Source organism: Barbatula barbatula (genome assembly GCF_947034865.1).
Source record: "Barbatula barbatula genome assembly, chromosome: 15".
Classification (NCBI taxonomy): Eukaryota; Metazoa; Chordata; class Actinopteri; order Cypriniformes; family Nemacheilidae; genus Barbatula; species Barbatula barbatula.
In genome coordinates, this window is record NC_136778.1 from 11,193,685 (window position 1) to 11,213,115 (window position 19,431).

General features: G+C 38.4%; 1 protein-coding gene across 3 annotated transcripts; it reads left to right on the forward strand.

Moving 5' to 3' along the window:
• Positions 1-10,036: 10,036 nt before the first annotated feature.
• Positions 10,037-19,299, forward strand: anapc4 (anaphase promoting complex subunit 4). Of its 3 annotated transcripts, none has more exons than XM_079474041.1 (29): positions 10,037-10,218; positions 10,339-10,456; positions 10,581-10,686; positions 10,837-10,969; positions 11,059-11,133; positions 11,295-11,321; positions 11,479-11,523; positions 11,870-11,954; positions 12,072-12,179; positions 13,701-13,784; positions 13,874-13,960; positions 14,182-14,246; positions 14,474-14,516; positions 14,602-14,678; positions 14,773-14,873; positions 15,015-15,066; positions 15,150-15,205; positions 15,292-15,338; positions 15,489-15,545; positions 15,630-15,686; positions 15,763-15,856; positions 15,965-16,062; positions 16,480-16,541; positions 16,748-16,786; positions 16,931-17,032; positions 17,129-17,209; positions 17,298-17,465; positions 17,604-17,727; positions 18,551-19,299. In XM_079474041.1, exons 2-29 carry the CDS (start codon positions 10,349-10,351, stop codon positions 18,785-18,787), a joined length of 2,418 nt encoding a protein of 805 aa, XP_079330167.1. In that variant the 5' UTR covers positions 10,037-10,218; positions 10,339-10,348; the 3' UTR covers positions 18,788-19,299. The 3 variants fall into 3 exon arrangements, with proteins under 3 accessions (XP_079330167.1, XP_079330169.1, XP_079330168.1); XM_079474043.1 differs by having other exon boundaries at positions 17,183-17,209; positions 18,551-18,945; XM_079474042.1 differs by having other exon boundaries at positions 10,040-10,218; positions 11,301-11,321; positions 18,551-18,945.
• The last annotated feature ends 132 nt before the right edge of the window (positions 19,300-19,431 follow it).

A 19,431-nucleotide genomic window follows, 5' to 3' on the forward strand; every position in this document is an offset into this window, starting at 1 on the left:
GGCAGCTAAATACAAATGAGTTTGTTTACAAAGCGGACTCAGATAAGTCGTTCAAACAATGTCTACCGATCAGGTAAAGTGGTCCGTGTTTTTAGTCTTCATTTACAAGCACTAAGCACATTCATGACGAGACACGACAGCATGCTAGCTATAGACAGCGGCAACAATATATTATCTCTCAGCTACCTTATGGTTATAAAGTGTGCACCGGTGTTGCGCCAATGATATAGACTAATAACAAATATGTTTAAAAGTACAGGACAGTAACTAAAAATGTACAAATAACATTTACAAACATGCTGTTATCCAAACTTACATTGCATTATCCTATACATCTTACATAGGTGTCTGCCCCCTGGGATCGAACCCACAACCTTGTGTTGTTAACGCAATGCTCTTACCACTGAGCTACAGGAAAGCTACATTTCTGGAATTTTTTCTCACCTTTACCCACACACACATGCTCACTACCTCCAAAACCCCTCTGGGCTTCATAGATGCATACAACTAAAGAGGCGCCTCTATCACCTTACAAAGCCTCTTTGCCAAAGCCAATGTTTACAGAACCCCTTTCCTCCACACACCTGCAAATGATTGGGGCTAATGGTTTAAGTGGAAGAATGTGAAAGAGGAAGAAGTGCTGCCTTCTAACAGAGATGATGTCATCCGGTCACTATCGCAAGAACGGATCACCAAAGGACGAGTCAAACAAGCAGTTATCAACATTCTATGCAAATGTCAATCTCTGTCAAATGTCTGTTATCATTGGAAAAAAATCAAGTGATTCCCCAAAGAACAAAACCTATTTTAGACCAAGTACCGTTAGGTCTTTATTTTACTTCATTCAAATGTTACAACAGCCTTTTTAAAGTTTCGGAAGCTGAGTAACATCGAGAATCTCTCAAAGAGATTTCTCCATTGACACACAGAAGATTCAATCAGACAGCAGTCCGTCATGGGCAAAGGATGTGGCACAGTAAAGGATGAATCTGAAATAAACAACCCCTACAGAAGTCTGGTAGCTGCATAAACTCACTGCTTTAAATGATGTCAGTCAGCTATGATGTGAGAGCAGACAACGGGCTGACACATGCTGATGATGTCATTACAGATTTAGAAGATGCCAAAAAATTGGAGCAGTTTCTTCACATGGTTTGATTTCAAAAGGGTGCGTGAGAATGTATTCACACCCATGGCTGTGTCAAAGTGAGGAAAGTGGAAAACTGAAACACTGTAGAATGAGACGTGAGTGTGCTTTTTGAGCATCTGATGTAACTAAATACTGTAAAACCTTCATAGTCTTTCCACAACATATTAATGGATTACACAGATAACTTTACTTTTATTCCCAAATCCAGCCAAAAGATATTATAATATAATATATTTTATTATGTTATCATGTACTGACCTACACCTTTTGAAAGCAGTAAGACTTTTATTATTTCATGGAAAAAACTGTCCATACAATAAAAGAGGGACAGACACTGACACTGGCTTGGCAAAGACATGATTGGAAATAAATGACGATAAAATTGAAGATACTGAGTGAACCGTGTTTTTAAAATGTTTTCAATTAGATTCAAATCAGTGTATTGGTTTTAGAGCAGCAAATCAGAAAGAGAAATAAATGTACAGTATCTCAATACGGCAATGGTTGCAACAGATACTTCAGATCTCTGAGTGCATCAGTCTGTTTATATAAACGTTGTTTAAGAGGAAGACCAGAGCCACGCTGTGTTTATTCTGTTACAATTTCCATTTTTACTCAATATGTGTACAGAAACACAAATGAGATCATAGATCTGGATGTGACACAGTCACACAGACTATCCTCACTCTGTATTAGGACACAATGATCATGATCTATAATGCGCGGTTTAAACTTTTCTCAGCAGTGTGCAAAAGATGCACAACATGAGAGTATAGTGAAGGTTTTGATAGGGGAAAAGGCGATAAAAAAAATTGCCATTTCAAATTACCAAGACTATTCAAAGATCAATATATCCCTATAAATTGTCAAATATTTCACAAAGAATAAGCACAAGTACTATTCAATTCCTTCTTGGTCCTTCATACCGTATGTATTTTATTTCAACGACTGTAGTGTTGGTTTCTTCCACTGCTTTTCCCTGATCTGTAAACTTTAAGTCTAAATGTGTGCGTTCGCCTTCACGTCTCCAGAAACCTCAAGCTATCTGTTCTATCTTCAGTCAGTCTATGCAAACTATGAGAAAAATGTGACAATAAATATAACCCTGGGTTATTTAACACCTGTATGTAATCACCGCAGTATTTACACGAAGTGTATCTCGCTATGTTCAGAGAGGTGCAGGTTTCTAAGAAAATAAACTTAATCTAGTCTATGTGAGATTGCGCAAGCTGAATCGAACTTGAAAAGCAACACTCCCATCTACAGGCTGAAAATCACACCGTCAGCCATTCATAGATCAGTTACAGATCACATACAACAAGATGTAGCCGACAATCAATAATCTATTTTTTATAACCTACACCTACAGAAAACAATCTATAGGCATAAGTGGGCTTTTCCAATACAGTATCCATAACTAGTTCTCAGTGGAGGACACAACTTTTGTTTTCCTTAGAACTAAACTTTAAGATTGTTTTCATGAATTGGGATTAAGACCTTCATAAAACACTAGTAACAAAATGTCTCCCTTAAACTTTATTGTCCTTTAAATCCGAAACAAAAATTAAAGATTAAATGCTAAATGAATCACAATTGTCAAACTACTAGTTGGCCTTTTTTAGAATAAATGTAAAATATCACTGACAGCACTGTCCAATGTCACCAGCACCAGGACCTTATCCGTTAAAGCTGTTATGTAGTTCTACAGTATATCTCTCTATCGTAGTGTTCTCTCTCTCTTTCCAACACCTACATACTCCCTGAGAAGGTGTAGAAAGATGGAGAAAGTACCGCTGTGTGGAAAGTGTCAAGTCATGGCATGGCCAGCATTCCAGAGCCTGGCTCCTCCATGCCGGCTTGAGGACTATTTATATTGACAGGATGAGGCCCGGTTGCGGTGGAGAGCGAGAAAGAAAAGATTTTGCAGCTCCAGTGCGAATCACCACGTCCATTGAGCCAAAATGTGTTTCAGCCTCCTTTCATTATGCAACCCACCGCATGGGCAGAGATCCTCGTTCAGAAATCCACCTCTTCTGCATGACTACCTCATGTTGCTGGGTTGGAAAACTGTGTGTGCTGGGTCCTTACATTTTACATTTACATTATATTTAGTCACTTAGCAGACGCTTATATCCAAAGTAACCGACAGATGCGGTAAACGATTGAAGCAATTGGGACAACATGAGGACAACAAAAAGAATAAGTGCACTGGTCTCATATAGCCTACCACAGTATACAGAGCAAAGTTGGAAGTTATTTTTTATTTTTTTGAATAATAGAAGTCAGAACGGATCGGTCAGGTGTTGACGGAAGAGATGCGTTTTCAGACAAACTGTCGATCTTGCCTTTGACTGTGTTCATACACTAGACTCTATGGGCCGGTTTCCCGAACAAGGATTAGTTTAAACCAGGACTAGGCCTTAGTTAAATTAGGATATTTAAGTTATGTTTACAAAAAACATTACTGGTGTGCACCTTGAGACAAAACAATTGCACTGTAAATTATTTTCGTTAAAGACACCTCTAACATTTCAGTTAGTCTGGGACTAGCCTTAAGCCCTGTCCGGGAAACTGCCCCTATGTCTACCATACATAAAAATTTAATTGACTTTCTTTTCTGGATTAAAAGGAGATATTATGATATTGTTGTCCATACAATGAATTGGGAATGAGACTCATTAACATCTTGTTATGTGTTCCACAGAAGAAAAAGAAGCATGGGTGTGTAAGATGGCCAGTATTGTTTGGTTACCAACATTCTTCAAAATATCTTCTTTTGTGTTCTGTAGAAGAAAGTCATACAGGTTTGAAACGACATGCAGATGAGTAAATTAACAAATGTTCATATTGGGGGAAACTGTTCATTAAAACTTTCTATAGAGCATATTTATATAACTTGTCTTGTCCTAGACTGTCAGTTTTATAAACACAGAAGATATTGGATTTACTGTATATCCAGGGTGGCATTAAGCCATAAAAAGAGTTTACTAAAAGCAAGTATTAAAACATTTGTCCTCAAACAACAGCTGTACACTAATTCTTTTGGTAGGTAATGAGACCACACAGAAAGTCTGTGAGCTTTGACAAATGTCATGATGTAGAACATTTATCTCAGGTGGCAGATGCCCCATCAAGAATATCCTAAATGTACACATACACACTCTAAAATTATCATCTCAAATTCACAGGTCTGTACTGCTCAGTCCCAATGTCAACCCCTCATGTGCATTCTTTAGCCACAAACTATAAAGACAATGATGGATTTAAAACCTTGCAAAAACCCACGAGAAAAAAACAGGAATTAATCACTTCCACACTGCTAAAAGACACATGTATAGCTCATTTTCCTGTTTAGACCATCAAGAAGTAAATGGTTTCAAGTTGGCAAGTGAACTTGAATTCTTAACCAGCAAAGAATTTGATAAGAGTCTATATTTGTGTTCTAAAAAACAAAACACTTTTGATGTCAAATCATTTACAGGAATCATTGAGATCATTGAGCAACTTCCATTCAAAAGAATGCACCAGCAGGAGTCTGGCAGCCCACCAACTAGGTTGCACTGGCTCGCAACGGATTCTCTAAAAATAGCATCTGTTTGTTTCTTAACCATCGATTGGGAGGAAAGAAGAATATTAAATTCCAGAATGATCAAGCAACGGTTGCCTCATAAGACTCATTCCTCACCAAAAGTGATCTAATTCTTTCAGTAAACCACACAGCGGGTAAGCCATCTACTAATAACCAGCACTTTGACGGCGTTTATTGTCTATAAAAAGAATACACACATTGTTTCTCTCTTTCTCACTTCATATCTCTCTTTCTCTTTTGGTTTGATGGAACATGGTAATAAAACAAAGAATGAGAAGGTCGGCAAGTACCTTTTTACATTTTTGTATTTTTGTCAATGCAATAGTAAACCGAACCACCACTAACCCTCAATGTTTGCGTTGACATTTACGAAAACCACGTGTTTAAAAGAAACAAGCATTTGATTAGAATCATAATAATTGTACCTGACTAATGGAAGAGGGTTCCCGGTCACCCGGCATTCCAAGCGGATTGGACTACCCTCCGCCACCTCCTGACTCTTCAGTTTCTGGGTGAAGCGTGGAGGAGCCATGGGTCCATCTAGACTAACCCCTTGCCCTTGATGCTCAGCCACATCCGACCCAACACCAGCATGATCTTGGTTTATGGCTTCCTGCTGGAGCTCTAAAGAAAAGGTAGATGACGAAGGCAGCTGAGCCTGTTGCATGGCCAGCCGGTGGCTCCTCGGAGACAAGTAGCCGCTGTCGGGCGAAGAGGAGTCATCATCACCTTGGTGATCAACACGTGTGGAGCCTTTGAAGATGGACGAGAGCTCCTCAATGAAGGTGGCTGCTCGGCTACAGAACTCGCTAGTTGAGGCAGCTCGCTCATTGAGCTCCAGACCTCCATGGACTAGTCGGGGACGGTCTTGCTTGTATACTGGTTTGATAGATTTTTGGCAGACAAACTTCTCGGGTGATTCAGGTGCAGCGCTTGCTTGATTAGGCCTGACTTTACACGATGGTGCATCGGCTGACTGTGGCGTTTGGGTTAATGTTGATTGGGTGTGGTCTTTGGTTTCCGAGTACAGGGGAAGGTGTTCTGTGGGAACTGGGGGTTCATCCAGGTCATTTGGGTCTCCTGCGTCACTCATGGCCTTTTGGGCCAAGTCCAAACTGAGGTTCATCTCGTCTTGGCTGAGGAAAGCAGAAAGTTCTGGAAAGTCCCCGTCCCCGCTCTCCAGCTCGGCTATAGAGTCAAAGTAAGCCTGACAGTCAAAAGGTGTCCCAGAAGCCACGCTCCCAGCTCCCTCCAGGGACCCTCCGACTGGAGGACACGCCTCTTTCATTAGCAGAGAGAGGGGGAGTGTGTCATTCCAGCCTCCGTCCTGCATCCTGCACCAATATACAACCAAAATGCACAAAGGTGAGAAAATGTATCGTACACAAGTTCATATTGTGCTAAGACAGCGGCCCCAAAACTGACACAGGCAAGGGCTGACACCTTCATGAATTTATTTCATAAATACATCTCATTTAAAAAAAAACATAGTACACAACAAACTAGTGTAAACACACAATAGAAACAGCTAGTGGGCAGTTGTCGTACGATGACTCAGGGTAACATAACTTTGGACACAGCTGTCCAGCATTGACAAACACTCTTAATACGAATGTGTAGAAAAATTACACAAATTATGTGTAGCACTCCCCTTTACTACTTTTGTGTCAATATTAATTAAAATTGTGCTTCCCCTTTAAATCGCTGGTGCTCTGCTCGTCAAAAAACGCCTTTTGCCTGGGAGAAGACGGTCACTTCCCGCTGGTGACAGTAATTCTGAGGTAAGTTACACTTGAACCGTTTCTAAACTTATATTTACACAAGAAAGGAAACGTTTTGTGACAGAAATGTTAGATATTTTACACTATATTAATGTAATGTTGTTCTGTGTAATTTTGTGTTATGTCTAAATGTTAACATAAATTTTTTAATTACACAGCAAATGGAACCATTTGGTAATGATCTTCCAGGGTCTTCTGGGTCATTGGCTACTGGACTGTTTGTTTTAGTACTTGTAGACACAGAATTGTTCATTTATAAAAGGCTACTTCATGATTTTATGACCCCGTTCAGGGATTTCACTTTAACTAGCAGAAACAAAAATGAAGAACTTGACAGTGAGTGATTGTGTTCTCAATAACCTGTGGAAAGGATCCGTCGCCATAATTCAGGGAAAGTGTTTGGTCTGACATACCGCACACTAGTGTAACATTAATACCGGACTGTTTCTAAAACACAGCAAAGCCCATCGACCAACAGATCAGGTCTCTGAGAAAACAACCCTCAACTCGGTTATATGCGGAAAATGCATGTATGAGACATATTTATGTGTTCCTGTAAACTTTATGACTACTTCATGAGTGCAGAACATTTCCACTGTAAAACGTTTTTTTGTACATATAGATTTATTATTTATAGTCTATCCATTGAAAGTCATACACTGTTGCTGTATCAATTATTGTTAGTGTCGACCTTGTTTACACAATGTTTGTATAAATTGACCAGGTGCTGTATGTAAAGGTGTGCGAGCGTGTGTGTTTATGAAGGGACGTGACAGTATGACTTTCTCTCCGTCATGGCGCCCTGCAGGCCAGCTGTTGTTATTTTTAATCCTCAAGGGCTGCGTTTCACAGCAGCAACCACCTCCTAACCAACAGTCCTTTTTAACACACGCACTCTCTCTTACTACATTATGTATGTGGAAATTATGGCAGCGCTATTCTATATTGATGAATTATAGATAATGGAATGTTAAGATAACTGACAGGCCAAACAATTGTGACAGCCAGGACTGACAGATTAATGTGCTTGATATTCCATCTCTATTGTAGGTAAGTACAGTTGAATTCACTTATTTAGAATCAGCAGAAAACATTGATATATTTTACGTGTGCTGTACAAAAAACAGGATATACTGAAATATACACTGATGCTAAAGAGCGCAGTACACCATTCATTTGACAATTTAACAAATTTCACAAGTTTCTTAAATATTGTAATTATACAATTTAGTTGTTTTTACTAATGTATGACCAAAATGCAAATAACACGCATAAGATTTTCACACAAGATATTACAGACAAGCAACGACAAACACATATAAAGGCCTTATTTTACCTTAAATCAGTTTGATGGTTCTTCGTCTGAAGGTTCCAGTTTTTCTGATCTATATGCCAGATAATGGAAAAAATATGTGCCTCTTTTACTTAGAGTCTTTTTCTTTTCTATTTCTCGTTTCGCTTTCTTGTTTTCTTTGTCGGAGCGCTCTAAGGTGAGCCGGTTTGAGTGCTACACTTTGGCTGCAAAGTGGCCTGCTGTCCCATCTGTCTCGGGCCCTGACCGCTTACTGAGCATCGCTAAATTTGTCCCCTAGATCAGGTTTCACAGCAAAAAAGACACACAGAGAGAGAGAGAGAGGGAGGGAGAGAGAGAGAGAGAGAGAGAGAGAGAGAGAGAGAGAGGCAGGAACGTGTTGCATCCATGTGCCCACGCCACATCAAACAAACACACATACGTCCAAAGACAAGTAAATGCATTTTGCAGACATCCCCAAACCTGACTTTTTGAACTCTTCCACGTGAACCAAAGCACTGTTTAATCATTTTAAGAAGAATATAAGTGATTCTCATCACTTACTTGTGTTAAATTCATTTTTGTTATGTTATTCCGCATATTCAATACATTTAGCAAATAAAACATGTTACATTTTAAAGTATAAGTGTACTGCGGCTTAGCCTCACCTTTAATAGTTGATTTTTCTGATGGCATCCCCAAAGACTGTAGATTCACATAAGGCTACATAGCAAATTCTTTCATGCAAATTTATATCTACAGTACTATGACACATGAAATAATGTTACAGATGAAGACATGGCTGTTTCAGATCCAGTGTGTGCGCAAAGATTCTTAATTTAACCTCATATGAATCCTTAAATATCCCATTAAGACAGCCTGCCATTAACACATACTTTATATAGGAATGATAACCCAACAGATGAATGTCCTACTACTGTAATCTCCTATCACAGAGTTTACAGGCTCAGGAGTCCCATTGGCAGACAGTTAGCTCACTGCTTACTATGATCTACCAAGTTTAGCTGCTTCATGCTCTTTAGCTTCATGACACTTCAGTTTACCAGCTCCTCTGATTATGAACAAACGCATCTCTCGCTTTGAAGAAAACCAACTTGAAACTAAGTTCATGTTTACCGGGGAAAAGAAACGATAGGCAGTTTGGTGGTTTAAGAGAGGTGAGTGAGACATAGGGCAGTTGTGTCTGTCTATAAGTGGCGGGCTGAGTCTATTTCAGGACCCTTATCGCATTCACTTCATAAACACTGACACACAGCTATTTCTGCTGCTCAACAATCAATCCACTGATTATAGTTAAGCCTCAATGACAGCAGCTCAAACATGCAAAGCACTGACTGATTCAAAGCATTACTCTCCTCTCACAAACACGCATGAATGAATGTAGGAAGCATTATATTGAACACCCGCCTCCGAATAACCTGCATTCTGTAGTTTGCATACTGGTCTCAAACATGTGATGCTGGTATGCAAGTGTCCTCTTAGATTCACCAGCAAGACGTCCAAACCTACCAAAAATAACCACAAATGTTGAAGTTTTGTTTGTTTGATAGCATGGCTGGTATGCCCGCCGGTGAAGCAGCAAACCATCACACTAGGATAAACCAACGTGAGAAAACGATTTTGGACACTAGGAAGGTAACTGCACCTTTACGTCACGCATTGCCCACGTTTTCAAGAGATTAATTTCACAAATAAAAACAATTATGTTTTCTTCCAATATGAAAGCACAAAGGACTTGTAAAATTTGCACTGCTTATAAGCTTTTCAACCTATTTAATGTGTCATTTTTTTATTTGTATTATTTGTGCAACTCCCTCTCCTGTATTTCTTCTTGATCTGTTTTATTATTATTCTTTTTTTTGTCTTGTCTGTTTCGAGCTATGGAAATGTTTTTTTTCCTCTCTTTTCATTAATCTAAGTGTTTCTTTGTTAAGTTTCTGTTGTAACATTGTTTCGTTATAGCAAAATGTTCAATAAAGCATTTACAAAATATATATATTTTTTTTAAAAGTATAAAATAATAATTTCACAAATAAACAATAATAAAAGCCCTTTTATAAAGTATTCGCATTTAAATCTTAATATACCATTCAAATGTTTTATTTTCATTCTGCTTATAACATTCCTTCTCTCTTTAATGTTCACAACTGATTCCTGATGAAGAGGCTCCTAAACTATATTTCCGCCTTTTTAAAATGTGTTTTGGCACATTGGTGGTTCCGTAGGCCGCATGTCACTGGCGCGTCAGAGTCTTCTGTTCATTGGTCAGTTTACTGTACCACGATACAAATAATCATCGAATAATGTAATAAGTCAATAACACATCTGAAAGGCAGTAACAAGAAGATACGCATTGTAAAGTTTACCGTTAGTTGTCATCTACCCAGTAAGTATATGACGTCTTAAACGCTCGTTTTTCAGCGATCTTGTGTTTCAACGTGTGTTAAGCATCAGAAGACAGTGTGACACAGAAATGGTCATCGCTTGTTTCTCGTTCCTTCCGCAGAGTTTCAGCAATGCCATCTTTTCGCCAGGTCGGGGAGAAACAGCTCCCAAACCCCATTCTGTTCATGGCCTGGTCTCCCAAAAGAGACCTGATAGCCCTAGCTAACACTTCAGGAGAGGTTGGGGCTTTAATTGTCAATAGAGGATTATAGACGTTAGGGGTCCACGTGTGTAATGTTCCTTATGATCAGCCAGGTAACGATAGATATAGCGGGGCTTCATTAGACTGATCTGTCGTTACAGCTTCTCCTGCATCGCCTTGCAAACTTCCAGCGTGTGTGGAGCTTACAACCTAATGAAAACACGGGAAAAGAGATTACAGCGCTGGCTTGGAGACCTGATGGGAAAAGTACATTCATATGACATTATGCGCATATAAAGCGAAGTTAGAAATGATGAGCATATTTTTACAATCGTATTAGCTGTAGATCAAAACAATCCAGCTGTATGACATAACGTCAGCGCAATGTGAGTATTAACACCGAATTGTTGTTTGCAGTCCTGGCATTCAGTGTGGGAGACACAAAGCAGGTGGTGCTGTGTGACGCAGAGAAGGCAGAGATCCTCCACCTGTTCTCTGTGGAATACCCCGTGTCCTGCATGCACTGGATGGAGGGGCAGGATGATAGCAGGTGGGTCTGAATTTTACATAGGGAAAGATGCGTTCTTTCTTCTTTATTGTCTTGTGAATCCGTTTGATCTGTTTTATTTTTTTATTCAGCACGTTGTCTTCATTTAGCGAGTCAGAGGATGAGTCCAGCCGTTTCCTTCCAAAGTTACCAACCCTTCCGAAAAGGTGACACTTCTCCGTCATACATTACGAAATGATTTATCCTACACGGGACTTAATGATCGTCGCTTGAGCCACTTTATTTCAGTGCATGTTGTTTTGTTGACAAACTATACATTTTTGCAATTATTTTTATGGCCTTTCCATTTTGCCTCGTATGTGTTCAGCTACAGCACAACATCAAAGATATTTAGGTAAGAATGCAGATTTTATTTGTTTGTTATGCTGATTATTTGTCTTTTCTTTTGTCATGCTTCTCACATTTTGATTGGTTAATTTGCTTGTGGGGCGTTTCCATTGGATTGCGTCTTTGCTCTGTTTTCTTCTTATGTGTTATTTTTCATTTTGCAGTGAAGAGAAATCAGATGAAGTCACAAACCTTTTGGGGGACGTGAGGTCAGTGTTGTCTTTGTCCTGATCGGTCAGGCTTAAAGTGATAGTTAAAATGAAAAATCTGTCATCATTTCCTCAGCCTCTTGTCATTTCAAACCTGTATGGAAGAAGATATTTTGAAGAACGTTGCAAACTTGCATTGGTCTTGTATCTATACAATAGAAGTGAATGGGTGCTGGCGCTATTCGCTTACCAACTTTCTTCAAAATATCTTCTGTTTTGTTCTGCAGTAGAAAGTCATACAGGTTTGAAATGACAAGAGAGTAACTGATGAAACAATTTTCATTTTTGGGTTAACTGTCCCTTGAAACATTTCCATTTTGATTGATGTGTGACACGTGCATTGCAGACTCAACATTCTGGTGGTGGGTGGTTCCTCTGGATTTGTAGAACTGTATGCGTATGGGCTGTATAAGATTGCAACGCTGAATGGGGTAAGATATAAAAACAGTTTTTTGAATACGGTTGACATTTACAACCTCTTACTGCTTTGTGTTTCTTTGTGTCTAGATGCATTTTTTTTCATTCTTTATTTTTCATTTATCTTTCAGATTTCAGGGACTTGTCGTAGTCTTGGACTTTCTAGTGATCTCAAGTCCCTTTCTGTTATTACAGAGATGAGATCCACAGAAAGCAAGCCTGAAATCCATTACATACAGGTAAAACCAGAAATTCACAAGTTACCATTGTCATCCCACAATTGTCATTGTCAGCATTGTGCATCTTCTGGTGCTTTCCTATATTTTCTCCGATCTCAGGGCTCTAGACTGCGACCAAAATGCTTGCAAATGCAATATTATAATGTGCGAGGTAAAATTTCACAGGGTCGCATTGGTGTGAGTGCGTCAAACACATTATTGCCCCACCAAAGATTTATTTTAACACTTAATGTGATTTAAACACGTCGGTTTCTGAACTGTCTCTCTCCCATTCATGTTTTCCATGTTTCACGTGCCCCATTCGGTGAATATTTGTACCTAAATTACAGCTGGGTGGGAATGTGCTCAAAAACATTTTCTTCCCTGACAAGTGTTCCGCACATGCAGATCACATAAAGGAAAAATCCTATCCAGTGAAGTGTTTTCCTTCCCCTATCTTACAGCTGTGAAAAACAAACAGCACGTCAATGTCTGCTAATGTCCGATTCGCTACGTAAAGACTAATTTGAATCGAATCATTTTGTTGAAACAACTCTCCTGTCAAACACTGAACTCACGAGACTCACTGTCTGAACCCATCAAACCACAAAACCCATCAGAACACAAGCGTGCTTAGACCATTTAACAAGAGTGGTTAGTAAGATTAAGCATTTAAAGTTTATTTATGACAATGTGTAGTAAAGTACATATGTTACAATTTAGTTCGGAGTTACTTTTGAGCTAGCTTATTTGATAAAATGTTATGTTGGAAAAATAAAGAAGGCCGGTGGCAAAATTCCAGCTTTTTGCAAAGAGGGCAATAAAGAAAGATTGAAAAGAGTGACTGGTTTAATTTGTGTCAGATCATTTCATAGCCAATATATAACTTGAATATAAAACTAAATAATAACACCTGTATAAAATAACAAATATTGAAATATAACAAATACATTTTTTGGCTCGCAAGTGTTAAAGCACAAGTATGAAGCAGTAGCTGACTATTTTAAAAGATGATTCATCAACTGAGATCATCATGCAAGATCATTATGATTTCTTTAAAAAATGGTGCGACCAAATTGTAAGTTGGTGCGACCAACTGAGAAAGTGGGTCACACCAGTGCGGCCAGTGGGAAAAATGAATCTAGAGCCCTGGATCTATGCAAAAGTTTGTCCCATACATGCTAAAACAGCACTACTGAATCCCAGAAACCCTCTTTATCACATTTACATGACATTTATCAGATGCTTTTAGCCAAAGGTTATACATTTGAATCAGTTTGTGTGTTTACTGTAAATCAAACAGATTTTTGACCACCATACACACCAGTTGAGTTACAGGAACAACTCTTCATACACACATTAGGTTCCATTGTATACTGTATGATATTATGCTATTATGTGAATGTTATTGTTGTTTCAGTCGCATGTGGTAGAGGTAAACAAAGTCCAAACAGGTTCATTCACAGCTGGGACTGTAAGGTCACTGGTGGCATCTCTGCATTGTTTGGAATGTGTGGATATATTGAATTGTCTGTGTTGCAGTTGGACACCGGGCTGCTTTCTTCATGTCTGCCCGAGTTGACCAAAATGGCCCGCAAGTTCACACACATTGCCACACTGCTACGGGTGAGTGTCTGTATGCTGTATATTTGAAGAAGTCTTGCCTTATGGTGCACAAAACATTTGTTCTGTTCGTTTCGTTGTCTGTTTTGTAGTATCTTCGTCTCTCCCTCACTTGTATGTGTGAAGCGTGGGAGGAAATCCTTATGCAGATGGACCTCCGTCTCACTAAATTTGTCCAGGTTAGAGGTCATCACATTCTAGCCAATCACAAACAAGTACATGATATGCATGGAGTGGCTGTAGCACCTGTGAAGATTTATTTTTATATTGGCAACCCTAATATAAAAACAATTATGCTTTGTTATGAATGTAAATTATTGTAATTGGCCATTTTTACAGTCTTTAGTGGCAGGCAGTGTGTGGTTTCTTTCTGGCTGAATAGATCGATCTTGTTTCACAGGAAAAAAATACAAGCACTCAGGTACAGGATGAGTTTCTAGAGCTGCTGCTTTGGGGCCATGCAAGGTAGACATAAATCTACTTAAAACCCTATACACGGACACACATCACAAACTTTATAGATCATAAATGACTCGCGTTGCTAAAAGTCTTTCTTAAATTCTTGTGAAATCACAAAGTTTATTTCCTAATTGGTATTAATGAAATCTGCTTGTGTTTACTCTAAATTCCCAACAGGGGGCATCATTCGACTTAAAGTTTGAATGTTTATTTCTGGTCTGTTTGTATTTTAGCCCTGAACTTCAGGCTCTTCTCATGAATCAACTCACAGTCAAGGTAAATCTATCTGGACAGGTTCACTGAATTATATATACAGCAGCTACTTGCTTCATTTGTTCTTATAGTATTTTTTAACACCCAGGGCTTGAAGATGCTGGGTCAGTCTATTGATTCCTCCTACTCCAGCATTCAGAAACTTGTTATTAGTCACCTGCAGAGGTGCGTATAATTCACAAAACGTTTAAGCAGATACATGGAGCTTATTTAAGGTATCTTTACTTTTCACTCATTGCGTGTTTTGCTGTTCTTGCAGTGGCTCTGAGGCTTTGCTGTATCATCTGAGCGAGGTTAAAGGAATGGCCCTCTGGAAACAGAAATTTCAACCTCTCGGTCTGGATCCTGCCGCCATTGAGGGTCATTATGTTTGTAATTCATTTATCTTTGATAGTGAAACAGATGAGATTTTAGCGTTAATTAAAATATGTTTATAACTACTGTATGCCTGTTTTGGTAGCTAGAATAAAAGGGTAAACACTCTCTATGTATCTGCTGCAGATGCCATTGTAGCAGTGGGTTCTTTTACCCTGAAGGCCAGTGAACTCTTACAGTGAGTTTAATTTTGATCTCTTTGCGGGTTTGAGTGTGTATTCTGTACAGTTATTCACAAACAATTTTTTGTCTCGATTATAGAGTTATTGATAAAAGTATGAAGAATTTCAAAGCCTTTTTCCGATGGCTGTATGTTGGTAAGATCTGATTTTTGTGTCTTTATGAGCATTAGCATTCAAGTTGAGGCAGTCTGTCGTATTGTAACTGTTTTTATATTTTGCAGCAATGCTTCGAATGTCAGAAGATCATGTTCCTCCTGAACTTAACAAGGTAAGAAAATCATAAATCATACATGAGACTAAAAGAGTGAGAGGCTGTGGATGCAGAAAATGGTCAGGTGGGAAGATTGGGAGATCTGTGATAGTAGACAACCAATGAGATTTGGGTAATATTAGTGTGCTTTTGTCTTGTTGGATACAGATGACCCAGAAAGATCTGGCTTTTGTGGCTGACTTCCTTTCAGAGCATTTTAGTGCTGTAAGTACATACGAAATTCCTCATTTAATGTTTAGGAAATATCTTGACATATAAAGCTCTCCTCATGTTCTTTGCTTTTTGCAGAATAAAGAGCTGTTTGATCGGAAAGGGAAGTATTTCAACGTTGAGCGAGTGGGACAGGTGAGGACCTTCAGAAATGTGAATGTGTGTACTTTTCTGTACAGTATGTGTAATATGTTTGGTCTGTGTCTCGCAGTACTTAAAGGATGAAGATGAAGATTTGGTGTCTCCACCTAACTTGGAGGGCAACCAATGGGTGACGTTTGTTAAGCACAGCACTCACCTAAAAGGTTATTACACCAAAAACTTTTTCCGATTTAATCTTTGAATCTGGGGAAGACATTTTGAAGATAAGAAATGCAGTGACGTGTGTTTATCTATGTGTTGGTTTGTCGCAGACAGTACACTGCTCTTCCCAACCTACCCGCAGAAGTCACTCCACTTTGTCAAGAAAATGATGGAGGCCACTATTGATCTGTGCTTACAGAAACCAGCTGTAAGTTTTTAACGTGCACAATCCTAAACAATGATGATAAAAACACATCGGCATAACACGTGTTGACACGGCTAATATCAGATGGGGTTGGACGCATAAACATCAGAACAGTTTTACTCCTGTTCTGTTTTAAAGCCTTATAATTTGGTGTGGCATCAGTTAGTGTACACAAATGCTACATTTCCCAAATATATCAAATATTTCCTTGTTCACAACAAATAGGCATTTTTCTGTTCTCTCCCTCGCATACATACCCTGTCTATTAATGGTCTCGTTTTACATCAGTCATATATAACAGAAGAATTAACTATATGAAGTGCAGTGTTTCATCCTGTTTGCTGGCCACTTTTTCCTTTAGCACTAATGCATCTCCTAATCATCTGCCTGTCTTTGTGTGTGTGTGTGTTTGTTTTTCAGGAGGTCATTGGACGTTCAATAAAACAAGCTGTGTGTTTAAGATTGTACACTGTTCCTGAGGGGTAAAGCAGGTTTCAAATACATGCAGTATGATAAATCAAAGATATGAACCTGTAAATCATGAAACTGAACCATCTCAAAGCATGTTTAACTGTTGCCATTTTGTAGTGTTAATGGTTTAAATTAAATAAATGCTATATTGTTTATTGGCAGAACCTTCATGTTTATTATAATAAAACAACTAAAACTACCATATTTGCTTTACTAGCTCAGAAAATACACCTCGGCTGTTTGAACTTCCTTCACTGTAAGTGACCAGCTGTATCTCTATAATACAAACAGGGTTTTGGCTACTAAATGTTTGAATTACCATTTACAACTAATGAAAATAATCTTAATAATGAAAGTTTGTAATGAAAGTTTTAATGATGACTTCTCTGTTTAAATGCAGGTGGAACGATAAAAAAGCCAGTATGCATTATGTAGTTTTCTGCATGCCAGAAGTCTCTCCCTTTAAAATCTATATTATGAGGAGAGCAACAGACCTCAGCAGGTATAAATGCCGTTTATTTTTATGGTTGTTGTTATATCCTCCTTTTTTATTAGAAGATGATTAAGCTATGTAATGAGCTGTGTATGTATGTTTCAGGTCTATTCCTAATGGTCTAGTGGCTGTTAACCTTAACACTCCTCTAAATTCCAGTATAGATGATGAAACAGCAGCCCCTGCGTAAGTTAAGCTTTGTAGTATATTTATCTCCATTATTTAAAATGTAAATGTGTCAGTGTGTGTGTGTGACTAAAATTGTGTATTTAAGTGACTCCTTGTACAGTTGTCTTGATGCCCGTTTCTATGACGATGAGACATTGACGGTTGTATTGCGAAGTCTGGAAGATGATGAGAATAAAATGCGTGTCCTCGCTCAGCTTCCTTTACATTCTGCTTTGAAATGGGAGGAGGAGTTTATATGGGACCTCACACTCAGGTACAACAATTTTTTTATTATTTGTTATAAATGACAGTATGATTAGCTGTGTTTTACAGCAGGTTATTGGCACTCGCTGCATCATGTGCAAGTCCTAAATAGAACTTGACATGTAATGTTTGATGTCCCTTGTTTCAGACTGGAGCAGCAGATTGAAGGGATCCCTGTCCAGGCTTTGGCATGGGGTAACCAAAGCAGAGAGCTTGAGAACATTAAGGCTCAGTATGTGGCTGTTAATGGGATTCGGAAAGTGGCCTGTGTGGTAATCTCCAAAACTTTTAATATTTGCAAATGCATTGTTGTTTTTTCAAATAATTTGATAACGTTTTATTTTATTTTGGATCCATATCTTTATTGTTCATATTTTAAAAAAATGATATTCAATATTAGCAAAAAAGCTTTTTCTCAAATGTGGTGCACTTTGCTAATCCTTTACTTTTTTCTTAAGCGTTAAAGACACAAAACTCATGTTTATGTTGTAAGAACCAATTAATATGTTACATTATTAGTAGCAAATATTTGTATTGATATGTTTGGAAAATTACTAAAAGGATAAAAAACAATCGAGTTTCTTTCTCAAGTTTCGTCAAGTTTCTTTCTCAAAGCGTTGTATTCTCATAGTCTTTTATCAACATCTGAAAATGCTCTTCCGCCCTCTAGTGGCAATCCGTCTCAGCTGACATCAGCTAGACGGCTTGGGCAGGGCCTAGACGTTAACTCCTCCCCTTCAACTGTCAGTCTACTAATAGTTTTGTAACATAATGCAACTTCAGTTTTTTACATCCAATCAAACGCAATGGAAAACACAAGCTACACCCACAATTCTTCTCATTCCATATTCCATTGCACTCGGAAATGCGTCACAATACGGAAGTAAAAACGATTGCAATTTCCAGTTTACAGGGTCTTAAAAACAGCTCAAGCCACCTTTACTCATTAGGAAAGAAATGTTTACAAATTAAATGGAACTGTAATGAAATCAAATCATCAAACCTGGAACTACTTTGTAGCGTCTTATCAAAATAAGGAATTCAATAATGCTGCCATATAACATTAAAATTATCGTCTGTCCACTTTCTTATCAGCTGAGTGCCAATCTGAGGCATGTGCGTGTGTTTGAGATGGATGCAGAGGAGGAAGAAGAAGAGGAAGAACGTGCTGATGAGTCACAGGAAATGAGCTTGGACCAGGACAGACTCGAGGATACACTGAATGAGCAGAGCGATGCAGGGGACGGACAACATGGAGGGGTGGGAGTGTCTATGGATGCTCAGGTGACAGATCAAAAGTCAGGGGACATTCTGGAAGATTCTGAACTCTGACCTCTACAGCTCAGAAAAATGCCATGATTGTCAGATCTGGATATTTGTTTTATATACTACGAACGATATTTTGATAAAGGAATCTAATGAACATTCATAATGTCATGTGTAAATAAATGAATTTGGTATACAGTAATACAAGCTTGTTAAATACGTTTGTGGAAGTGTTTTCTTTTAGTCTTATTCAAACTCCAATGTATTAGTTTTCAATCAGGAGTACTACGTTGTAGATTATGTATACAACACACAGTTTTAATTTAAATAGTTAAAATTGTCTTATCATATAAGAGAGGATCTAGTTTTTTTGAAAATCAGCCTGTCTGATGAAAATCTTATCTCTGCAACGGTTATAAACTCTCGTGGCAGGGCAAACGACGATCTCTTGGTTTTCTTACTCGCTTCTTTAACTAGTCAACATTTTGTCTTAACATTTTCTGGCGTGTATGAAAAACGTACATTTAATGCTTTCAATGACGTTTAGTTCATATTTCTAAAGTGCTATTTTTGTCTGGTGCAGATGTTCATTTAAGGTGGGAATCAGTACTTTATTCCACAGAAAGTGACAGATACAAAATCTCTAGAGATAAGTACGGCTGAAATGACAGGCTAATATTTGTTGTTGTAGTTAAGACCCTGTCAGTTGA

Coding starts and splice junctions, on each gene's coding strand:
- anapc4 (XM_079474041.1), top strand. CDS start 10,349: ATGCCATCTTTTCGCCAGGTCGGGGAGAAACAGCTCCCAAACCCCATT. Junction 10,457..10,580: donor TAGCTAACACTTCAGGAGAG/GTTGGGGCTTTA, acceptor CTGTCGTTACAG/CTTCTCCTGCATCGCCTTGC. Junction 11,524..11,869: donor AACCTTTTGGGGGACGTGAG/GTCAGTGTTGTC, acceptor CGTGCATTGCAG/ACTCAACATTCTGGTGGTGG.